Source organism: Thamnophis elegans, chromosome 15 (assembly GCF_009769535.1).
Source record: "Thamnophis elegans isolate rThaEle1 chromosome 15, rThaEle1.pri, whole genome shotgun sequence".
Classification (NCBI taxonomy): Eukaryota; Metazoa; Chordata; class Lepidosauria; order Squamata; family Colubridae; genus Thamnophis; species Thamnophis elegans.
The window spans coordinates 9,737,052-9,753,570 of NC_045555.1; the positions used below are offsets into that span (position 1 = coordinate 9,737,052).

The window sequence follows — 16,519 nt, forward strand, 5'->3', positions numbered from 1 at the left end:
TTGCTCACTGCTGCGTCTTTGAGATGTAAGAGGAAGGCCTGTCTCAGGTCCCCATCAGGGGTGAAAAAAAATGCAATATATAGATATCATATGTGTGTGCCCACATGTATGTACATTGTCTGTGCATTTGTGTGTGTATATAATTTATATATGCAATATATTTCTATTTCTGTTTCTCTCATCTGTCTGTATCTCTCTATCTATATCTGTCTATCATCCATCTCTTTCTCGCTCCCTCCATTCCTCTCTCTATCAACCATCTTTCTCCTTCCTTCCTTCTCTCTCTATATATATCATCCAGCTCTTTCTTCCTCCCTCCTCCTCTCTCTCTCTATCGTCCATCTCTCCCTCCCCATACCTCCCTCTATCATCCATCCATCTCTGCCTCTCACTCCCTCTCTCATATATCCATCTGTGTGTGTGTGTGTCTATTATCCAATTCTCTCTCTCTCTCCCTCTCCCTCTTTCACCCCTTCTCTCTATCATCCATCTCTCCCTCCCTCTATTATCTATTATCCATCCATTTCTCTCCCTCTCCCTCCCTCACCCCTTCTCTCTATCATCCATCTCCCCCTCCCTCTATTATCCATCCATCCATCTCTCTCCCTCCCCCACCCCTTCTCTCTTTCATCCATCTCCCTCTCCCTCTATTATCCATCCCTCTCCATCCCTCTCACTGTCCATTATCCATCTCTCTGTGTGTGTGTCTATCATCCATCTCTCTCCCTCTCCCTCCCTCACCCCTTCTCACTCATCTATCTCTCTCTCCCTCTGTCTATCATCCATCTCTCTCTCCCTCCCTCTATCATCCATCTCTCTCGCCCTCTCCCTCCCTCTCACTCTGTCTATCATCCATCTCTCTCTATATATATATCCATCTCTCTTCTTCCTCCTCTCTCTCTCTCTATTATCCATCTTTTGCTCTATCATCCATCTCTCTCTCTCTCTCTCTCTCTCTCTCTCTCTCTCTCTCTCTCTCTCTCTCTCTCGCATCCATCTCCCTCCCTCCCTGTCTATTATCCATCTCTCTACACCCAAGGGCATTATGGGATTTTTGTAGAAAACTGTCCCGTCTCCCCCCCCCCCTGCGTTCTGGGTGCTGTGCCAAGGGAAGAGACAAAGAAAAACCAGGCAACTCTTAAGTGGCAAAATTTACTGGTGGGTCAAAATATCTCGGGCTTTCCAGGTGAGGTGATCTGGCCCTAAAAAAGCCAAAGAGAATTTAATGAAGTGGATCAAAATAAATTGTAATTTGCCTCCTGATGTAAACACCGATGCAGTGGTTTTTCCTTGGACGCCAACAACTGTATTTTCAACCCCTCTCTATTATCTCGGCACCCAGGCCGAGTGCATTTTGAGACTTTGAGACATGCAAAACCTCTGCAACACACACACACACACACACACACACAGAGCTGCTGCAGCCCCCTGTGTGAAGGCCATTTTCTTGGCTTCAAATCCCCACCGTCCTGAACACGCTTTCATTGCACCATGAAATTCTCTCTTTTGCTTCTCTGCTATCTTCTGCTTCCCTTGGCACTCTGGATTTTTATTTTTAATTTTTTTTTAAAAAAAAAGAGCATTTAGAAAAATATATAATGCCATGTGAACCAGCTTAAAGGCTGTTGGACAATTGCAAATAATTTATGTCACGAGGCGCTGGCCCCAGAGAGAGAGAGAGAGAGAGAGAGGAATAAGGAGGGTAGAATGGCGCCAACTCACTTCACCTGTTCTTCTCCCTCAAATTTTCCTGGCTCCAGATTTGGCGTGTTTAGACAAGTCTCTTCGGAATATGCTGAGAACTGAGGGGGCAGGATCTCCTGCCCCCCCCCACTTCCCAATTCCGTCTGCCCCCCCACCAGCCAGGCTTGGAGACATTCGGAGAAATCTCACATTGGAGGGAAGGCGGTGGGGAGGGGGGGGGCTGAGGGTGAAGATGGGGCCCCCAAAGCCACCTGTCTCCTGTTTTCATAATTTTAATGTCGGAAAACACAGTTGATCCTGTGAACTGCACAGGAAGTAGGGGAAATGATGAGCAAATTTGGACTGGGGAGAAAAAAAAAACCTCAGATCTTCCCCCCCCCCCTCTCTTTGGCACCCTGAGTGATTTTTTTTCTCCCAACAATTTCTTTGTTTTGCAACAGCTCACACAATTCAAACAATTCACACCCACCCACCCCAATTTTCTCGCCTAGAGAAATTTGGTGAAATGCATTCCCTGAAGAGTTCCTTGCACACACAAATCAATCCCTTGTCAAACGTTTGCACCCTTGATTTTCTTTTTTTTTTCCACAGAAGAGGAGATTTTACATGCAACGGTCCTCTCCCCCCCCCCAACACACTTCTACGAAATTGTCTGTCAGGCAGATATTTTATTCCACGTAGCTGGATCTGTTTGTTCACCCAAGTGGCCGGCGGAAAAATTATTTCTGGATAGCATCTGCTAATCTATCTCACAAGAAGCGTGTTTGCAGGGAAGCGATGCTTCTGTGGCTTTCATTTAAAATGCTTCTGTATTTAAATCCTATCAATAAAGGCTTAAATATAATTCTGGCAAACAAGAGAGAGAGAGAAAAATACCTGAAAAAGTGTCTTGATAAAGTATTATTGTAATTATCCAAAACGTTCCAGCTGCTGTTCTTTTTTTCAGGGATGCTGCGATTAAGAAGACAAACAGAACATTAGCCTTAAAAGCAAATTCTTTACCCTGTTTAGATATTATAAATATTAAGCCGGTTCAGGATCCCCTTCGGAGCCACAAATATTGCTCAGAAATAATTTGGGAAGTCAAGCACAGTACATCAAAAGGAAATGTAATTTATCTCCTCAACTTCTGGCTTTCTACCTGCAAGGATTTGAAGAGAGAAAGGAAAAGGAGAAGAAGAGAGGAGAAGAGGAGGGGAGGGAGGAAGGATGGAAGGAAGGAGAGATATAATGGATAGGAAGGAAGGAAGGAAGGAAGGAAGGAAGGAAGGAAGGAAGGAAGGAAGGAAGGAGAGATATGGAGTTATATGATGGATGGATGGATGGATGGATGAAAAGGAAAGAAGGAAGGAATGAGAGAAGGAAGGAAAGATTAAAAGAAAGAAGGAAGGAAAGAAGAAAGGAAGGAGAGAAGGAAGGAAAGATGGAAAGAAAGAAAGAAGGAAGGAAGGAAGGAAGGAAGGAGAGATATATGATGGCTGGGTGGAAGGAAGGAAGGAAGGAAGGAAGGAAGGAGAGATATGATGGATAGGAAGGAAGGAGAGATATGGAGATGGATGGATGGTTGGATGGATGAAAGGAGGGAGGGAGGGAGCGAGGAGGTAGGAAGGAAGGAAGGAGAGATATGATGGATCGGTGGAAGGAAGAAGAGATATGGAGATGAATGGATGGATGGATGGAAGGAGGGAGGGAGAAGGAGGGAGGGAGGGAAGGAAGGAAGGAAATCCCAAATGCACAATTTTCCAACTGTTAACGAGATATAGGAAATATATTATCTGCCAGACGTGGGAACTGGCTGCTAAATTTGCAGGTACTTTCCAAAGAAATAGCAAACTAGGATTGTTATTGTTGGAGAGAAGAAAAAAGGGCCTGAAGCACAGCCCTTTGGTGTTTGTGCCACCTAACAGGGTTGTTGTAATGGCCACGTGGTTGTAAGCGAACAAATCTATGCCAATTAGAAAGGATTCGGTCATGTTTTCCACTAAACAAATCTGTTTGCATCGGAATTACTGCAGGCCGAGTGAAACATCACCATCTGCTGGTCATTTCTGGTAACGGCCTATTGTAAACTTACCGGGTCAGAGTCCTCAAATTAAATTTATTTCTAGAATATTTGGGGCGGGGGGGGGGCACCAGAACCCCCCCCCCCCAAGAATGTAAAAACCTATTCTGTGGTAGAGGAAAAGCATTTACTGCGAGAAAGCCATGCATTGGGGGGGGGGCGCTCCTGAAATAATGGAAAATGGGGTTGGACTAGATGACCTACAGGGTCCCTTTCCAACTCTGTTAATGTTAATCTGTTAAATTCACAAAAACGCATAAAATGGGCCGAAAAACACGGAACATCGACCCCGCCAGGTTGCCCACCCTGCCCAGAGACCCTTCCCAACCCCAGGCCAGCTCCTGCATTGTTAGCAAAATGGCTGACAAAGGAAAAAAAATAAAATAAAATCAGAACACATGGGAAGGTTAAGATAGACTACTCCTCAACATGGAGGTTCCACTGACTGCTCTGCTAGCTGCTGAGAAACACCAAAGCATTTCCGGGCTGGCATTCCTATTTTCCAGAGTGCAATTAAAAGTGGTCAGTAAAAGGAAACCCCACTGCTGTTGCTCCTTTTTCGGGATCTTAACAATAGACTGCTCCTAAACAGAGAGGCTCTACTGAACCCTCAGTGGCCAGGCTCCTGCTCTAAAACTGCGCGGAGATTCCTAGATTAAACCCAGGCTTCTTCACCTGGGTAGCTTTTTAAAGAGGTGTGGACTTCAATTCCCAGAATTCCCCAGTTGAAAACAATGGAGGCTGCTGGGGAACTTATAGTCCCTCCGGGTGGGGGCTGAACTACATTTCCCAGCATTCCGTTGGGCAGGATTTACCTCAGCTGTGTGGCATACGTTTCTCCTTTTAAAATTTAATTTTAATGTAATTATTTATTTTGTCAAGCATGTATAGGAACAGATAGAAGTATAAACATGATTATGAATGATTTTAAAATATATATTTTATTAACCTGAGGGAAAAGCAACACACAAAGATTAAAGGCCACATTATGGAAATAATAAAGCTCAGGTTTTCAGTATAATATTTAAAATTTGAACATATTGCTTTTTTTTTCCCTTTGGAAAAAACAAAGCCAAATCCTCCACACTCCCAAATTATGCTCCTTAAAAGAGCGTATATTTCCCGTTCAAGCCAAAATAATATCATAGTAATTCACACATCAATAAATATCGACCTTTTTTTGCACCTCAGTTCATTTTCCCTTAAAATAAATTGGGAACATTTATCCCCCAAATTGGAGATTGCAAAGCCAGACTTATTTTAAGTGTTCCCTCCTTGTTATTTTTGCAAAAAAATGTGTTTTTAAAAACCTGAATCTCATTTGGAGCAGGTAAGAAAATATTAATAATCTACAGGTGTGAAAGGCTTGGAAGAAAATAAGTTGGTCAACATTTTGACCTCCCAAAAATACATCAAAATATAAAATAGAATAGAATTCAGAATAGAATAGAATAAGATTTAGAATAAAATTCAGAATAGAATAGAATAGAATAGAATAGAATAGAATTCAGAATAGAATAAGAATAGAGGGGGGTTGTATGTTTAAAATTGTATTTGTATTTGTATGTTTTATTCTTTAAAAAATGTATAACTAATAAAGATTATTTTTTTAAAAAAAGAATAGAATAGAATTAGAATAGAATTAGAATAGAATTAGAATAGAATAGAATTCAGAATAGAATTCAGAATAGAATTCAGAATAGAATTGAATTAGAACAGAAATCAGAATAGAACAGAATAGAATTAGAATTCAGAATAGAATAGAATAGAATTGGAATAGAATTCAGAATAGAATAAAACAGAACAGAACATGGAATATGGAATAGATTAGAATGGAATATGGAATGGAATGGAATAAAAGAATAGAACAGAACAGAACAACAGATTTGGAAGGGACCTTGGAGGTCTTCTAGTCCAACCCCGTGCTTAGGCAGGAAACCCTACACCACTTCAGACAAATGGATATCCAACACCTTCTTAAAAACATCCAATATTGGAGCATTTACAACTTCTGGAGGCAAGTTCTTCCGCTGATTAATTGTTCTCACTGTCAGGAAATTTCAAGCCTTCCAATTCACTGCCATTTTTGGCAAATGACTGGCATCCATTTTTAAAACAAACAAACAAACTTATTTGTTTATTAAACCCATTTATTAAACCCACAGGTGACTCTGTGTACAGCAGTGCTAGAAACAGTTGATAAATGCACTAAAAATGATTAAAAACCAAATTTGTCCTCTTCCATGAAAAGATGGGGGGGGACGACACTTCTTTTATTCCTAAATTACAATTTAGGAGCTGAAGCCCCTCGACCAAATTTGTGGGCTGGGTGGAATTTCTGCTTTTTATGCCATTTCCATTCCTGCACAAAAATCTTTGCTGTGTTTGCATTTCCCTGCTCCCACAGCAACACCCCCCAACCCCTCCCTCAAGCCCCCAATATGTGGGGGAAACCCACTAAACTCTCCCTAGTCTGCAAAAGACAGGTCCCCAAAACAGCCAAGGGACCACACCGCTCCCCCCTTCCTGTTGCCAAGGCCTTTGGACTACCTCCCCCATCCTCCCCTTGCCCAATGTGCCCCCTCCCCAAAGGCAGGGAAGGGCTCTCTGAAAGGGCTCACCTGGCCCAGGGGGCTCCTCAGTTCAGTCCTGGGTGGGCCTGGGGTTTTTGGTAGTCTCTAGTCTAGGCCCAGGTGGGACCCCCTATTCCTCCCCGCAGCCCTGAGAAGCCCCTGCTGCCTGTCTTCCCTCAGCAGGGTCCCTCCATGGCCCAGGTGAGGGAAATTAAGGAATTAGACTCTGGAGTGGAGCCTTAAAGGGAACAGCTCTTTATTTTGATTTTTAAAATTATTATTTGGGCATTTGGGGCCAGCCTGGCAAGAGGTTGGTATTTATTTATTCTTTCAGCTCTGTTTCCTTGGCTCTTCATGTGGCTGACTCTCCGGGCAGATCCAACGGGCAACAAAAGGGCACCACAACACAATGCAAGATTAACAGAGGGATATAAACAAGATCAAGGGAAGTACTAATCCCCGCTCTATAAAGCCTTAGCAAGACCACACCTAGAATCCTGCATCCAGTTTTGGTCCCCACACTGTAAAAAAGATGTTGAGACTCTAGAAAAAGAGCAGAGAAGAGCAACCAGGATGATGAGGGGACTGGAGGTTAAAACCTACAATGAAGGGTTGCAGGAACTGGGCCTGGCTAGTCTAGTGAAGAGAAGGACCAGGGGAGACAGGATAACAGCCTTCCAATATTTGAAGGGCTGCCACAGAGAGGAGAAGGGTCAAGCTATTCTCCAAGGCACCTGAAGGCCGGACAAGGAATAATGGATGGAAAATTCATTCAAGAGTTGAGATTCAACCTAGAAACAAGGAGGAATTTTCTGACAGTGAGAACAATCAACCGAAGGAACAGAAGTTGCCTTTGTAAGTTGTGGGAACTTCATCCCTGGAGGCTTTCAAGGAGAGACTGGACTGCTACCTGTCAGAAATTGTGTAGGGTCTCCTGCTTGGGCGGGGGGGGGGGTTGGACTAGATGACCTACAAGGTCCCTTCCAACTCCATTAATCTAATTTAATCTAAACCCATGGATCAGAAGTTGCCTTCGGAAGTTGTGGGAGCTTCATCCCTGGAAGCTTTCAAGAAGAGACTGGACTGCCATTTGTCAGAAACGGTGTAGGGTCTCCTGCTTGGGTGAGTGAGTATATGTGGACTAGTTGGCCTCCAAGGTGCCTTCCAACTCTGTTAATCTGTAACAATCTATGACGAGGACGATCATCCATGCCTTCTGCTTGGGCTGATGGGAGTTAAGAGTCCAACCACAGTTAGGAAGTGACCCAAATGAGGAGAAATACCCTTTTTCAAAGCTCATAAACGTTCTCTGAAATATGACAAAAGGAAAAGTGATTGGGTGGGTGGGGGTAACCAAATAAACCCCCCAAACAGCCCCAGGGCAGCTGTCAGTACAAAGTCCCTTCCAACTCTCTTAATCTGTATCTGTAATCAAGGGGTGAAAGGTATGCCATCACATAAAAGAAATGAAATAAAACCATCACTAGTACTGGGTTTAAAAGTCGGGAGAAAGCCAGCATTTTAAACTCGAGATTGGCATCTGCTGTTATCTGTGTGGCAGTCCACAAGGTAAGTTTTAATAGTCAAATTACAGCGAGCAGAAAAATTACATGGAAAAAAACCCACCACCAAGTAAAGTGGAAGTAAAAAAATAATAATAATGTGGAAGTTGACATACTAGGAGTGGGGAAATGCAATCGAATTACGGGAGGGGGGGGGTAATGGCAAATTTAACAGTAAAAGTACAATAAAACAGCTTTTTATTACACCCCTAACACAAATGTTGAAATTGCAAAATAAAATCCAAAGCAAGATATCGATGACGACGGCGTTACAGGTAGTCCTCGGTTTAAAAACAGTTCATTTAGTGACCGTTCAAAGTTACAGCGAAACTGAAAACGGTGACGTAGGACTGCTTTTCACACTTAACGACCGTTGTGGCCAGGTGATCAAAATTCAGACGCTTGGCAACTGACTGCAGTGTACCAGAGTTCTGTGTTTCCCTTTTGCGACCTTCTGACAAGCAAAGTCAATAACTGATTCACATTTATGATGGCCGCAGTGTCCCAGAGTCCTGTGTTCCCCTTTTGTGACCTTCCAACAAGCAAAGTCCGTGGGGAAACCAGATTCACTTAATGACTGTTACTAATTTAACAATGGCAGTGATTCACTTAAGAAATGTGGCAAGTTGTAAAATAGGGCGAAACTCACAACGGTCTTGCTTAGTCACAGAAATGTTGGACTCGATTGCGGTTATAAGTCGAGGACTACCTGTAACAGGAGCCACATGTCTAAATGTCTGGAGGAGAAGCATAAAAACATTGCTATGAATTACAAATCAAGAGGTCTGTTCTGTGACTGGTTAAGTGTTGTAGCCCGCCATCGGACAGTGAGGAGGTTGGGGAGGAACATGGGTCAGTCTTGGAGGCTGGGGAAAGTTTGGACGAGTGCTCTGCGTCGGAGGCAGAGACAGGGCCAAGGCTATCTGGCAGTGATCAGGTGATGTAAGGTTGTAAATTGCAAACTGTAAGCTGCTGCAATGAGGATGAATCAGCAATACAGGTATAGCCAGTTTAAGACTCCGGTGGGGTCCACGTAGGTCTTTTACCATCTTAAGAGATATCTATATATAGGAGGGCATTTCTCTCTCGTCGTGTATCTCATTTCTCTCCTTGTGTTCGTAGCTAAGTGGTAAGGAATTTATCTACCATGTATTTGTCTGTATATATGTATATATAAACCACTATTAATTGTCTAAAGGCTCTGTGTGCTGTGTTTTGCTCCTGGGTTTATCTCATAATAATAGTCACATTGCCAAAACTCTGACGAAGGCAACATGGGGAAACACAGCCTGCCACTGGCCGATCTCACTACCGGGGGGTTGATGTGATGGGCAAAAGTGGTGAGGATGCCCACGGTGGCCAAGAGGCCGAGAGCGGAGAAGAGGCGCAGCACAATGGAGACGGGATGGTCCCACCCTAGGTAGACACCACGAGCTTTGGGAAGCATGCTTCTTGGCCAGGATGGGACTAGGTGTCCGGGGGGCATTTCTGGCAGATAAACCTGTACAAAGGGGAAGAAAAACAGAGAGAGATGGGTCTCTTGACTCCGCTGGGGCTCTGGGGAAGGCTAAAATATTTTGGGAGAAAACTCAAAGAAAGAAAGAAATCTAAGGGTTTCAATTAGCCTCTTCCTGTATAATTTGGCTGCTGTTTTCATTCTCTTCAAAATGTGTTGGAAGAATGAAAATGGCATTTGTGGGCTATCCACAAATGGACTATCCCCGGTCACTTGTTCAAATTTCTGCAGGCTCCAAAGGAAATGGAACTTTCTGCCCTGGGAAATGCATAGGGGCTGTGGGCAATGGGCTTTGTGGTGAGAGAAACGCAGCAAGCTGTTGTGGCCTGCCGGCCGCTGGCACCTCCAGCAACCGAATCAGAGGATGGGGAGGTTTGGGAGTCAGGGTCGGCATCAAGGCAACCTGAGAGCTCCGAGGGGGAAGAGGGAATGGAGCTGGCAGAGAGAGAGACAGAGACGGAGCCTGGGCCGTCCATCAGCTCTCAGATGGAGAGTCAGCAGCCCCCAGGTCTGGAGGTAGTTGATGAGGAAGAGGAGGACCAGCTGGGTCCAGTGCCTGACGTGCAGATGCGTAAAAGGCAGAGGAGAGGAGAACAGTGGAAATCTATGGGCCGGTCCTTGGGATGGAAGAGCCATTGCTGCTAGCAAAGCTCCACCCTAGGTCTGGGGATAATAGGCAGGGGGTGGAGATGAATAGATGTGGCACACAACTATTCATCTCCCTGCCGGATGGATTTGTTAGCCAGCGGTGAGAGAGAAACTTTTTTGCCGGGGCTGCCGGCGCTCCTAATAAAGGAATCATTGATTTAAGTACAGAGGGCTTGTCGTGTTGGGGAGCCTTTAAAGGAAGAAACTCACCGTTATTGAAAACCGTGCCTGTTTTGCACATTGACACATTCGAAGCAGCAGGAAAAGAAACGAATCTGTTTTTTCTTCTGTCCTGAACTGCACTACTCTGAGCAGAGAGATTTTTTTTTGGGGGGGGGGAGAAAGGAAAACAGAAATACACACACACACCCAGGTGAAATCACAAACTCCCTCTCTTTCTGCGGCTCATGTAGAAATAGCTACCTACCCATTTTGGAGCAAGCCAAATCATAAATATTACAATAGTAGCCAATAACCTGGCTTTGTCCGGGTATTTATTTATAGGGGGGGGGATCTCCAGACTGCACGCAATTTCTAATGTTGGATTTTGCTCCTTACCAGAGGGAGCCCCCTTGTGGAGTTCTGTGAAGCCGTTACCGAGGCAGCTCCACTGCGCTGCACAATAAAATCCATTTTATGACAGTACAGTAGAAGCTGTTTTAAGGCACAACAGGATGTATCTTAACAGAACACACACACCGAGGGGTGTTAGGGGTGTCTTAACCACCCCCCCCCCCCCCGTATTTGTTTCCAGAGAGTAAGTCATCTGAGTACCAAGTTTGGTTGAAAATGCTCGAGGCGTTCCAGAGTTATGCTGGAACACACATACACACAGACAGATGATAGATAGAGATAGATAGATAGATAGATAGATAGATAGATAGATAGATAGATAGATAGATAGATAGATAGATAGATAGATAGATGATAGATAGATAGATAGATAAGATAGAGATTAGATAGATAGATAAAATAGAGATAGAGATAGAGATTAGAGATAGATAAGATAGATTAAATATAGATTAGATAGATAAGATAGATAGAGATGATAAGATAGATAGATTAGATAGATAGATAGATAGATAGATAGATAGATAGATAGAGATGATAGATAGATAGATAGATAGATAGATAGATAGATAGATAGATAAAGATTCCCTTCTTAGATGCGGCTCAGTCAGCAGAAGGATTTGAACCCTGAAGGCGTGGTGAGATTTTAAGATGGAGATGCTGCCAAACACCACCGGGATTGAGGTTCAAAATGGACTTCAGGGGGCATCTCTGGGTCAATATTCCTGCAGACCAGGGTCCCCCCCAGAGGTGTTAGGACCACAACCCCCAGACTTCCTGGCTACCTGAGAATTCTGGGATTTCCATCACATCTAGATAGCAAAGGCGCTCTGGAACGAGCTCCCCGTGGAGATTCGGACCCTCACCACCCTTCAGGCCTTCCGCAAAGCCCTTAAAACCTGGCTGTTCCGACAGGCCTGGGGCTGATGAGTTCCCATCCCCGCTCGAACTGTGTGGCTGTTGATTGTTTTTAAATTCTTTCTGTAGTTGTTTGTTGTGCTGGTTTTTTCCCCCCTTGTCTGTATTTCCCTCCCTTTGAATTGTGAGCCGCCCTGAGTCCCTCCGGGAATAGGGCGGCATATAAATGCAATAAATTCAATTCAATTGAATTGAATTCAATTCAAAGCGTTTGAAAATCTTACGTAGTCTGTTGTTGTTGTTTTTTAAAAAGAAGTGTAGTCTTCGACTTACAACAGTTTGCTTAGTGACCGTTTTAAGTTTCAACGGCACTGAAAAAAATGAACTTACGACCGCTTTTCAGTTATGGCCGTTGCAGCGTCCCCAGTCACAGGATTTACATTTCAATGTGCTTGACAAAGGATTCACATTTATGATGGTTGCAGTGTCCCAGCATGTGTGTGTGTGTGGTGTGTGTGTGTGTGTGTGTGTGTGTGTGTACACATGTGCGCTTGTGATGTGATTTCCCCCTTTGGCGACCCTCTGCCGAGCAAAGTCAACGGGGTAGCCAGATTCGCTGAACAAGCCTCTGACTAACAACTGCAAGGATTTTGCTTCACAAATGAGGCACGAAAAGTCGTAAAATGAGATAAAACTCATTGAACAGGTTTCTCCCTTAGCAACACACATTTTAGGTCCCATTGTGGTTGTACGTCGGAGTGGCCTAGAAGTGGCGCTCTTGCCTCACAATCAGAAGGCTGTGAGTTCGATCCTAGGTTAGAGGCAGATATTTTTCTCTCTGGGCCCCATGGGAATATAGCTGCTGAACAAAACTCCACACTGGCGACAGGAAAGCATCTGGACATTAAAACACACTGCTAGCTCCGTTCAGTTGCCCAGACTTCACCCCGCAAGGGATCATGGGGTCGTAAGTTGAGGACCACCTGTATTTTAGGAGAACAAGGGAGAAATGAACGGAGGCAAGCAAGGGATACATTTTGGCAACAGGCTGTTTAGATGGCAGTGGCTTTGAACGAGGGGAGCTGGGTTCAAGAGGAAAATGCTAGGGGGAACGCTGATGACTGAGCCGGTGACCGTAGGACTTCTGGAGGTCCTCACAGTCCAACCCATCCTGCTGTTGGGTGCCTGCCAGGCGATGCTTCCTGCCAGGATGCTAAGCTTGTCCTCCGGAGAGTCGTATGTCGCCACTCTCCGGGAACGGCTTCCCGGGAAAGTCCCACCGCCACTGGACCACCTCAAATCCATTTGGTGTGTGTGTATGTGTGTGTGTCTCCTTTCTTGTCAAAGTTGATGGTGGTGTTGAGGAGAATGAAATTCACCCGGCCGATCTCATTTAGAAGCTGACAGAAAGAGAAAAGGTAAAAAAAAAGAGAGAGACCGATATAACAGAGAATGCTTTTCGATATCTTCAGAACACTTTTAAGGGTAAAATTAGCTGTTTGTAAACCTCCTTTCCCCTTCATGGACTGGTCAGTCCTAGCAGAGATCAACCATGACTGCTCTCTAGAAGGCCAGATCCTGAAGAGGAAACTCAAATGCTTTGGCCAACTCATGAGAAGGAAGAAGGACTCCCTGGAGAAGAGCCTCATGCTGGGAACGACGGAGGGGAAAAGAAGAAGGGGACGACAGAGAAGGAAGTGGCTGGATGGAGTCACCGAAGCAGTGCTTCAATGGATTCATTGAAAGCTTCAATGGATTCCAGAGGATGGTAGAGGACAGGAAGGCCTGGAAGAATGTGGTCCATGGGGTCACGATGGGTTGGACACGACTTCGCAACGAACAACGACAACAACAACAAACCTCCTTCAACTCCAAAGCCCATCTTCCCCAGGCCTCATGGGAAGCTTATTCCCTTTCTTTCCACGCTCTTGGCCCTCTTTGTAAAACGAGGCAAGCCTCGGCTTAATTCAAGAGGACCAAGGGAATAGTTCCTCATCATTCGAATCCAGCTCCAACTTTTGTGTTTGGGTAACTCCCTTCTGAACTTAGAACTTCCTCCCACTTATTTATATTTCGTATTTGAAGGCAACCAGCAACATCCAGGATGGCAGGGCAGATAAAAAATGTTTTTAACCAATGCAGCCCTATAAAATAGGCCAGGGTAACACCATGGGTCTCTGAGTGAAGAGACAGATCTGACCCCAATCCTTAGCATCTCCTGGGGGATGCTAAGGATTGAGCTATTCCCTGATCCCCATCTCTGGAAGGACCCCTTAAATTCCCTGCAAGAAACAAAAGTACCACAAGAGATAGATAGATAGATAGATAGATAGATAGATAGAGAGATAGATAGATAGATAATGTGTGTGTGTGTGAGAGAGAGAGGGAGGGAGGGAGGGAAGGAGAGAGAGAGAGAGGGAGAGAGGGGGAGAGAGAGAGAGAGAGAGAATTTTCACCTTAGATGCAACTCACCTGCTAGGGATAAACAGCCTTCTTTTGGCACCAGATGTGGGTGCAACTCAGCAGGTGATGCAAGGCGTGAGTGACAACGTAGACCGAGTACACGTTGAAATCCATGTGGTTCCCCATTTACCGAAGGCTCTTATCATTGAGCCGGAGGGTGGGGAGACATTCCTGGCACTCCTAGTTGCTTGCGCTGCCAGGGACCGGCCTTTGGGGGTCCACGCTCGCCCCTGAGGACTCCCTGACTAGGAAGCCATCCAACCATGGGACAGGGACATCCTACACAGCCACCTCAAATACGCTTCCCAGGCTGGAAAGGTCACGGAGGCTGTGGATGGGCAGGTCAGTGGCCCAGGCTTTAGCTGGCCCGTGAGATTCTGGCCTAGGGCTTCTTCTTCAAAGAAGGCCAGGAGAGGAAGCTCCAGGCTGAGGACGACCATCACCGCGGCTGTCATTCTGTGGATCCTGGCCAACGTGCCCCAGAGCCTCTCCTGGATGGGACTGCTCTGAGCTGGGGGAACCCTCCATTGAATCAGAAGAGTCTCCTTGAGGGTGACGCAGGCTTGGGGAGGGGGGCAGGGGGGCTGGAACCACAGCAGCTGGAGGTTCCGGTGGCCGTACTCATCGTCGCTCGCCAGGATGATGAACGAGTTCCACCCGAAGTGATGCAACAGCCGCAGCAGAACCGTGATCTGTCGTTCAGCACTCGGGATGGTGCAGAAAGCGACGGGGAATCCCCGGGGTTGCTGAGAGCTTCCGGGGCTGCGCTGCAGGTGATCTGGAGCGAAAGCGAGGAGAGGAAGTTCATTTCCAGGTATAGCAGGAAATCTTTTATTAATTGCTGATGGGTCTATTCTAAGCTTGCTTGCCATCAGGCAAAATACGGGTAGGACTCTATCCCTCTCCTTTCCTTCTCTCCATTTATCCATCCCTTCCCTCCATTTATCCTTGCTTCCTTCCATCAATCCATTCCTTCTCCTTTCCTTTCTTCCATTTATCCCTCTTTCCCTCCTGATGTCAATGGTAATAACTGTAATATATTAAATGAATAGCCTTCCTTCCTTCCTCTGCTCCTGTTTTTCCTTCCTTCCTTTCACCTGTTTTTTCCTTTCTTCCCCTCTCCTTTCCCCTTCCTTTCATCCACTTTTCCTTCCCTCTTTCCCCTTCTTCCTTCCTTCCCCTCCCCTGCTTCCCCTTCCTTCCTTCACCCTGCTTCTCCTTCTTTACTTTTTCCCCTTTCCTCCCATTTTCCCTTCCTTTCATCCCCTCCTTTTCCTTCCTTCCCTCCCCTTCCCTCCCCTGCTTCCCCTTCCTTCCTTCCACCTGCTTTTCCTTCCTCTCTCTTCCCCTTTGCTCCTTCCTTCCCTCACCTGCTTCTCCTTCCTTCCTTCCTTCCCCTTTCCTCCCGTTTCCCCTTCCTTTCATCCTCTCCTTTCCCTTCCTTCCTTCCCTTTCCCTCACCTGCTTCACCTTCCTTCCACCTGCTTCTCCTTCCTCTCTCTTCCCCTTTGCTCCTTCCTTCCCTCACCTGCTTCTCCTTCCTTCCCCTTTCCTCCCCTTTCCCCTTCCTTTCATCCCCTCCTTTCCCTTCCTTCCTTCCCTTTCCCTGCTTCCCCTTCCTTCCTTCACCCTGCTTCTCCTTCCTTCCTTCCCTCCCCTGATTCTTCCTTCCTTCCCTCCCGATCCTTCCTTCCTTCCTTCCTTCCTTCCTTCCTTCCTTCCTTCCTTCCTTCCTTCCCCTTTCCTCCTCTGCTCTTTCCTTCCCTTTCCAGCTTTTATGTTATTAGCCTGTTAGCTTAAGCCACTTAATTTGTGCCATATTGTGCTTCCAATTTTCATTTGGGGATTAATATGACACAGTGATTATTTCATCCTGTTAAAAACACCTGGCAGGCCTCTCGCCTGCTTTTCCTGGGGAGAGCCGCGCGCTCACCTGCGGGATAAGAAAGTGACTCAGAATATAAGCCGCCGTGATGGCCGCCGGGGATGAATCAGGACCGATGACGGCGACGACCCTGGGGAGGTACGAAGTGTAATTCCTGCTGATTTGGATCGTTGAGTAGTTGTCAGCGAGGAAATGCAGGACGGGGTGTTGGTGAGGAAGCAGATATCCATCATTTCGTAGCCCACAGGACTCCTGGCAAGAAGCTGGTGGAGTTATTGACTTCCCCCACCGCAAACCTTATGGCTTGGAAGTAGCTGTAGCTGGCACTCCTCAGCGGGTACCTGTGAAAGGTGGGCGAGGCAGAAAAAAAGGGAAGGTGGGTGTCACCCCAAAAGGCTTTCTGGCCCATCACCCTGACCATGCCCACTCTAAAATCAGCCCTGGGACAGTATAATAAAGGGAATACATATTTAATTTTACATGTGTTAACGGCAGCAAAAATTGCGTTTGCACAGCGATGGAAAAATGAAGAGATCCATGCAGAGGGAAAGTGTTATTAAATATATATATATATTGGAATGTGCTGAGATGGCTAGATTAACACCTAAAATAAAAGGAAGAAACAGAATACTTCTTCAACATGAGACTTGTTTGACCAGTGGCTAAATAACAGAAACT

General features: G+C 45.7%; 1 protein-coding gene across 1 annotated transcript; it reads right to left on the bottom strand.

The window, feature by feature from the left end:
• Nucleotides 1-2,368: 2,368 nt before the first annotated feature.
• On the bottom strand, nucleotides 2,369-16,262 carry TAS1R2 (taste 1 receptor member 2). Its single transcript, XM_032232212.1, is given in 7 exon segments — nucleotides 2,369-2,655; nucleotides 13,966-14,321; nucleotides 14,324-14,692; nucleotides 14,695-14,734; nucleotides 15,890-16,047; nucleotides 16,050-16,088; nucleotides 16,091-16,262. Coding segments are annotated over 6 exon segments (1,131 nt in total). The 3' UTR covers nucleotides 2,369-2,655; nucleotides 13,966-13,968.
• Nucleotides 16,263-16,519: the final 257 nt, after the last annotated feature.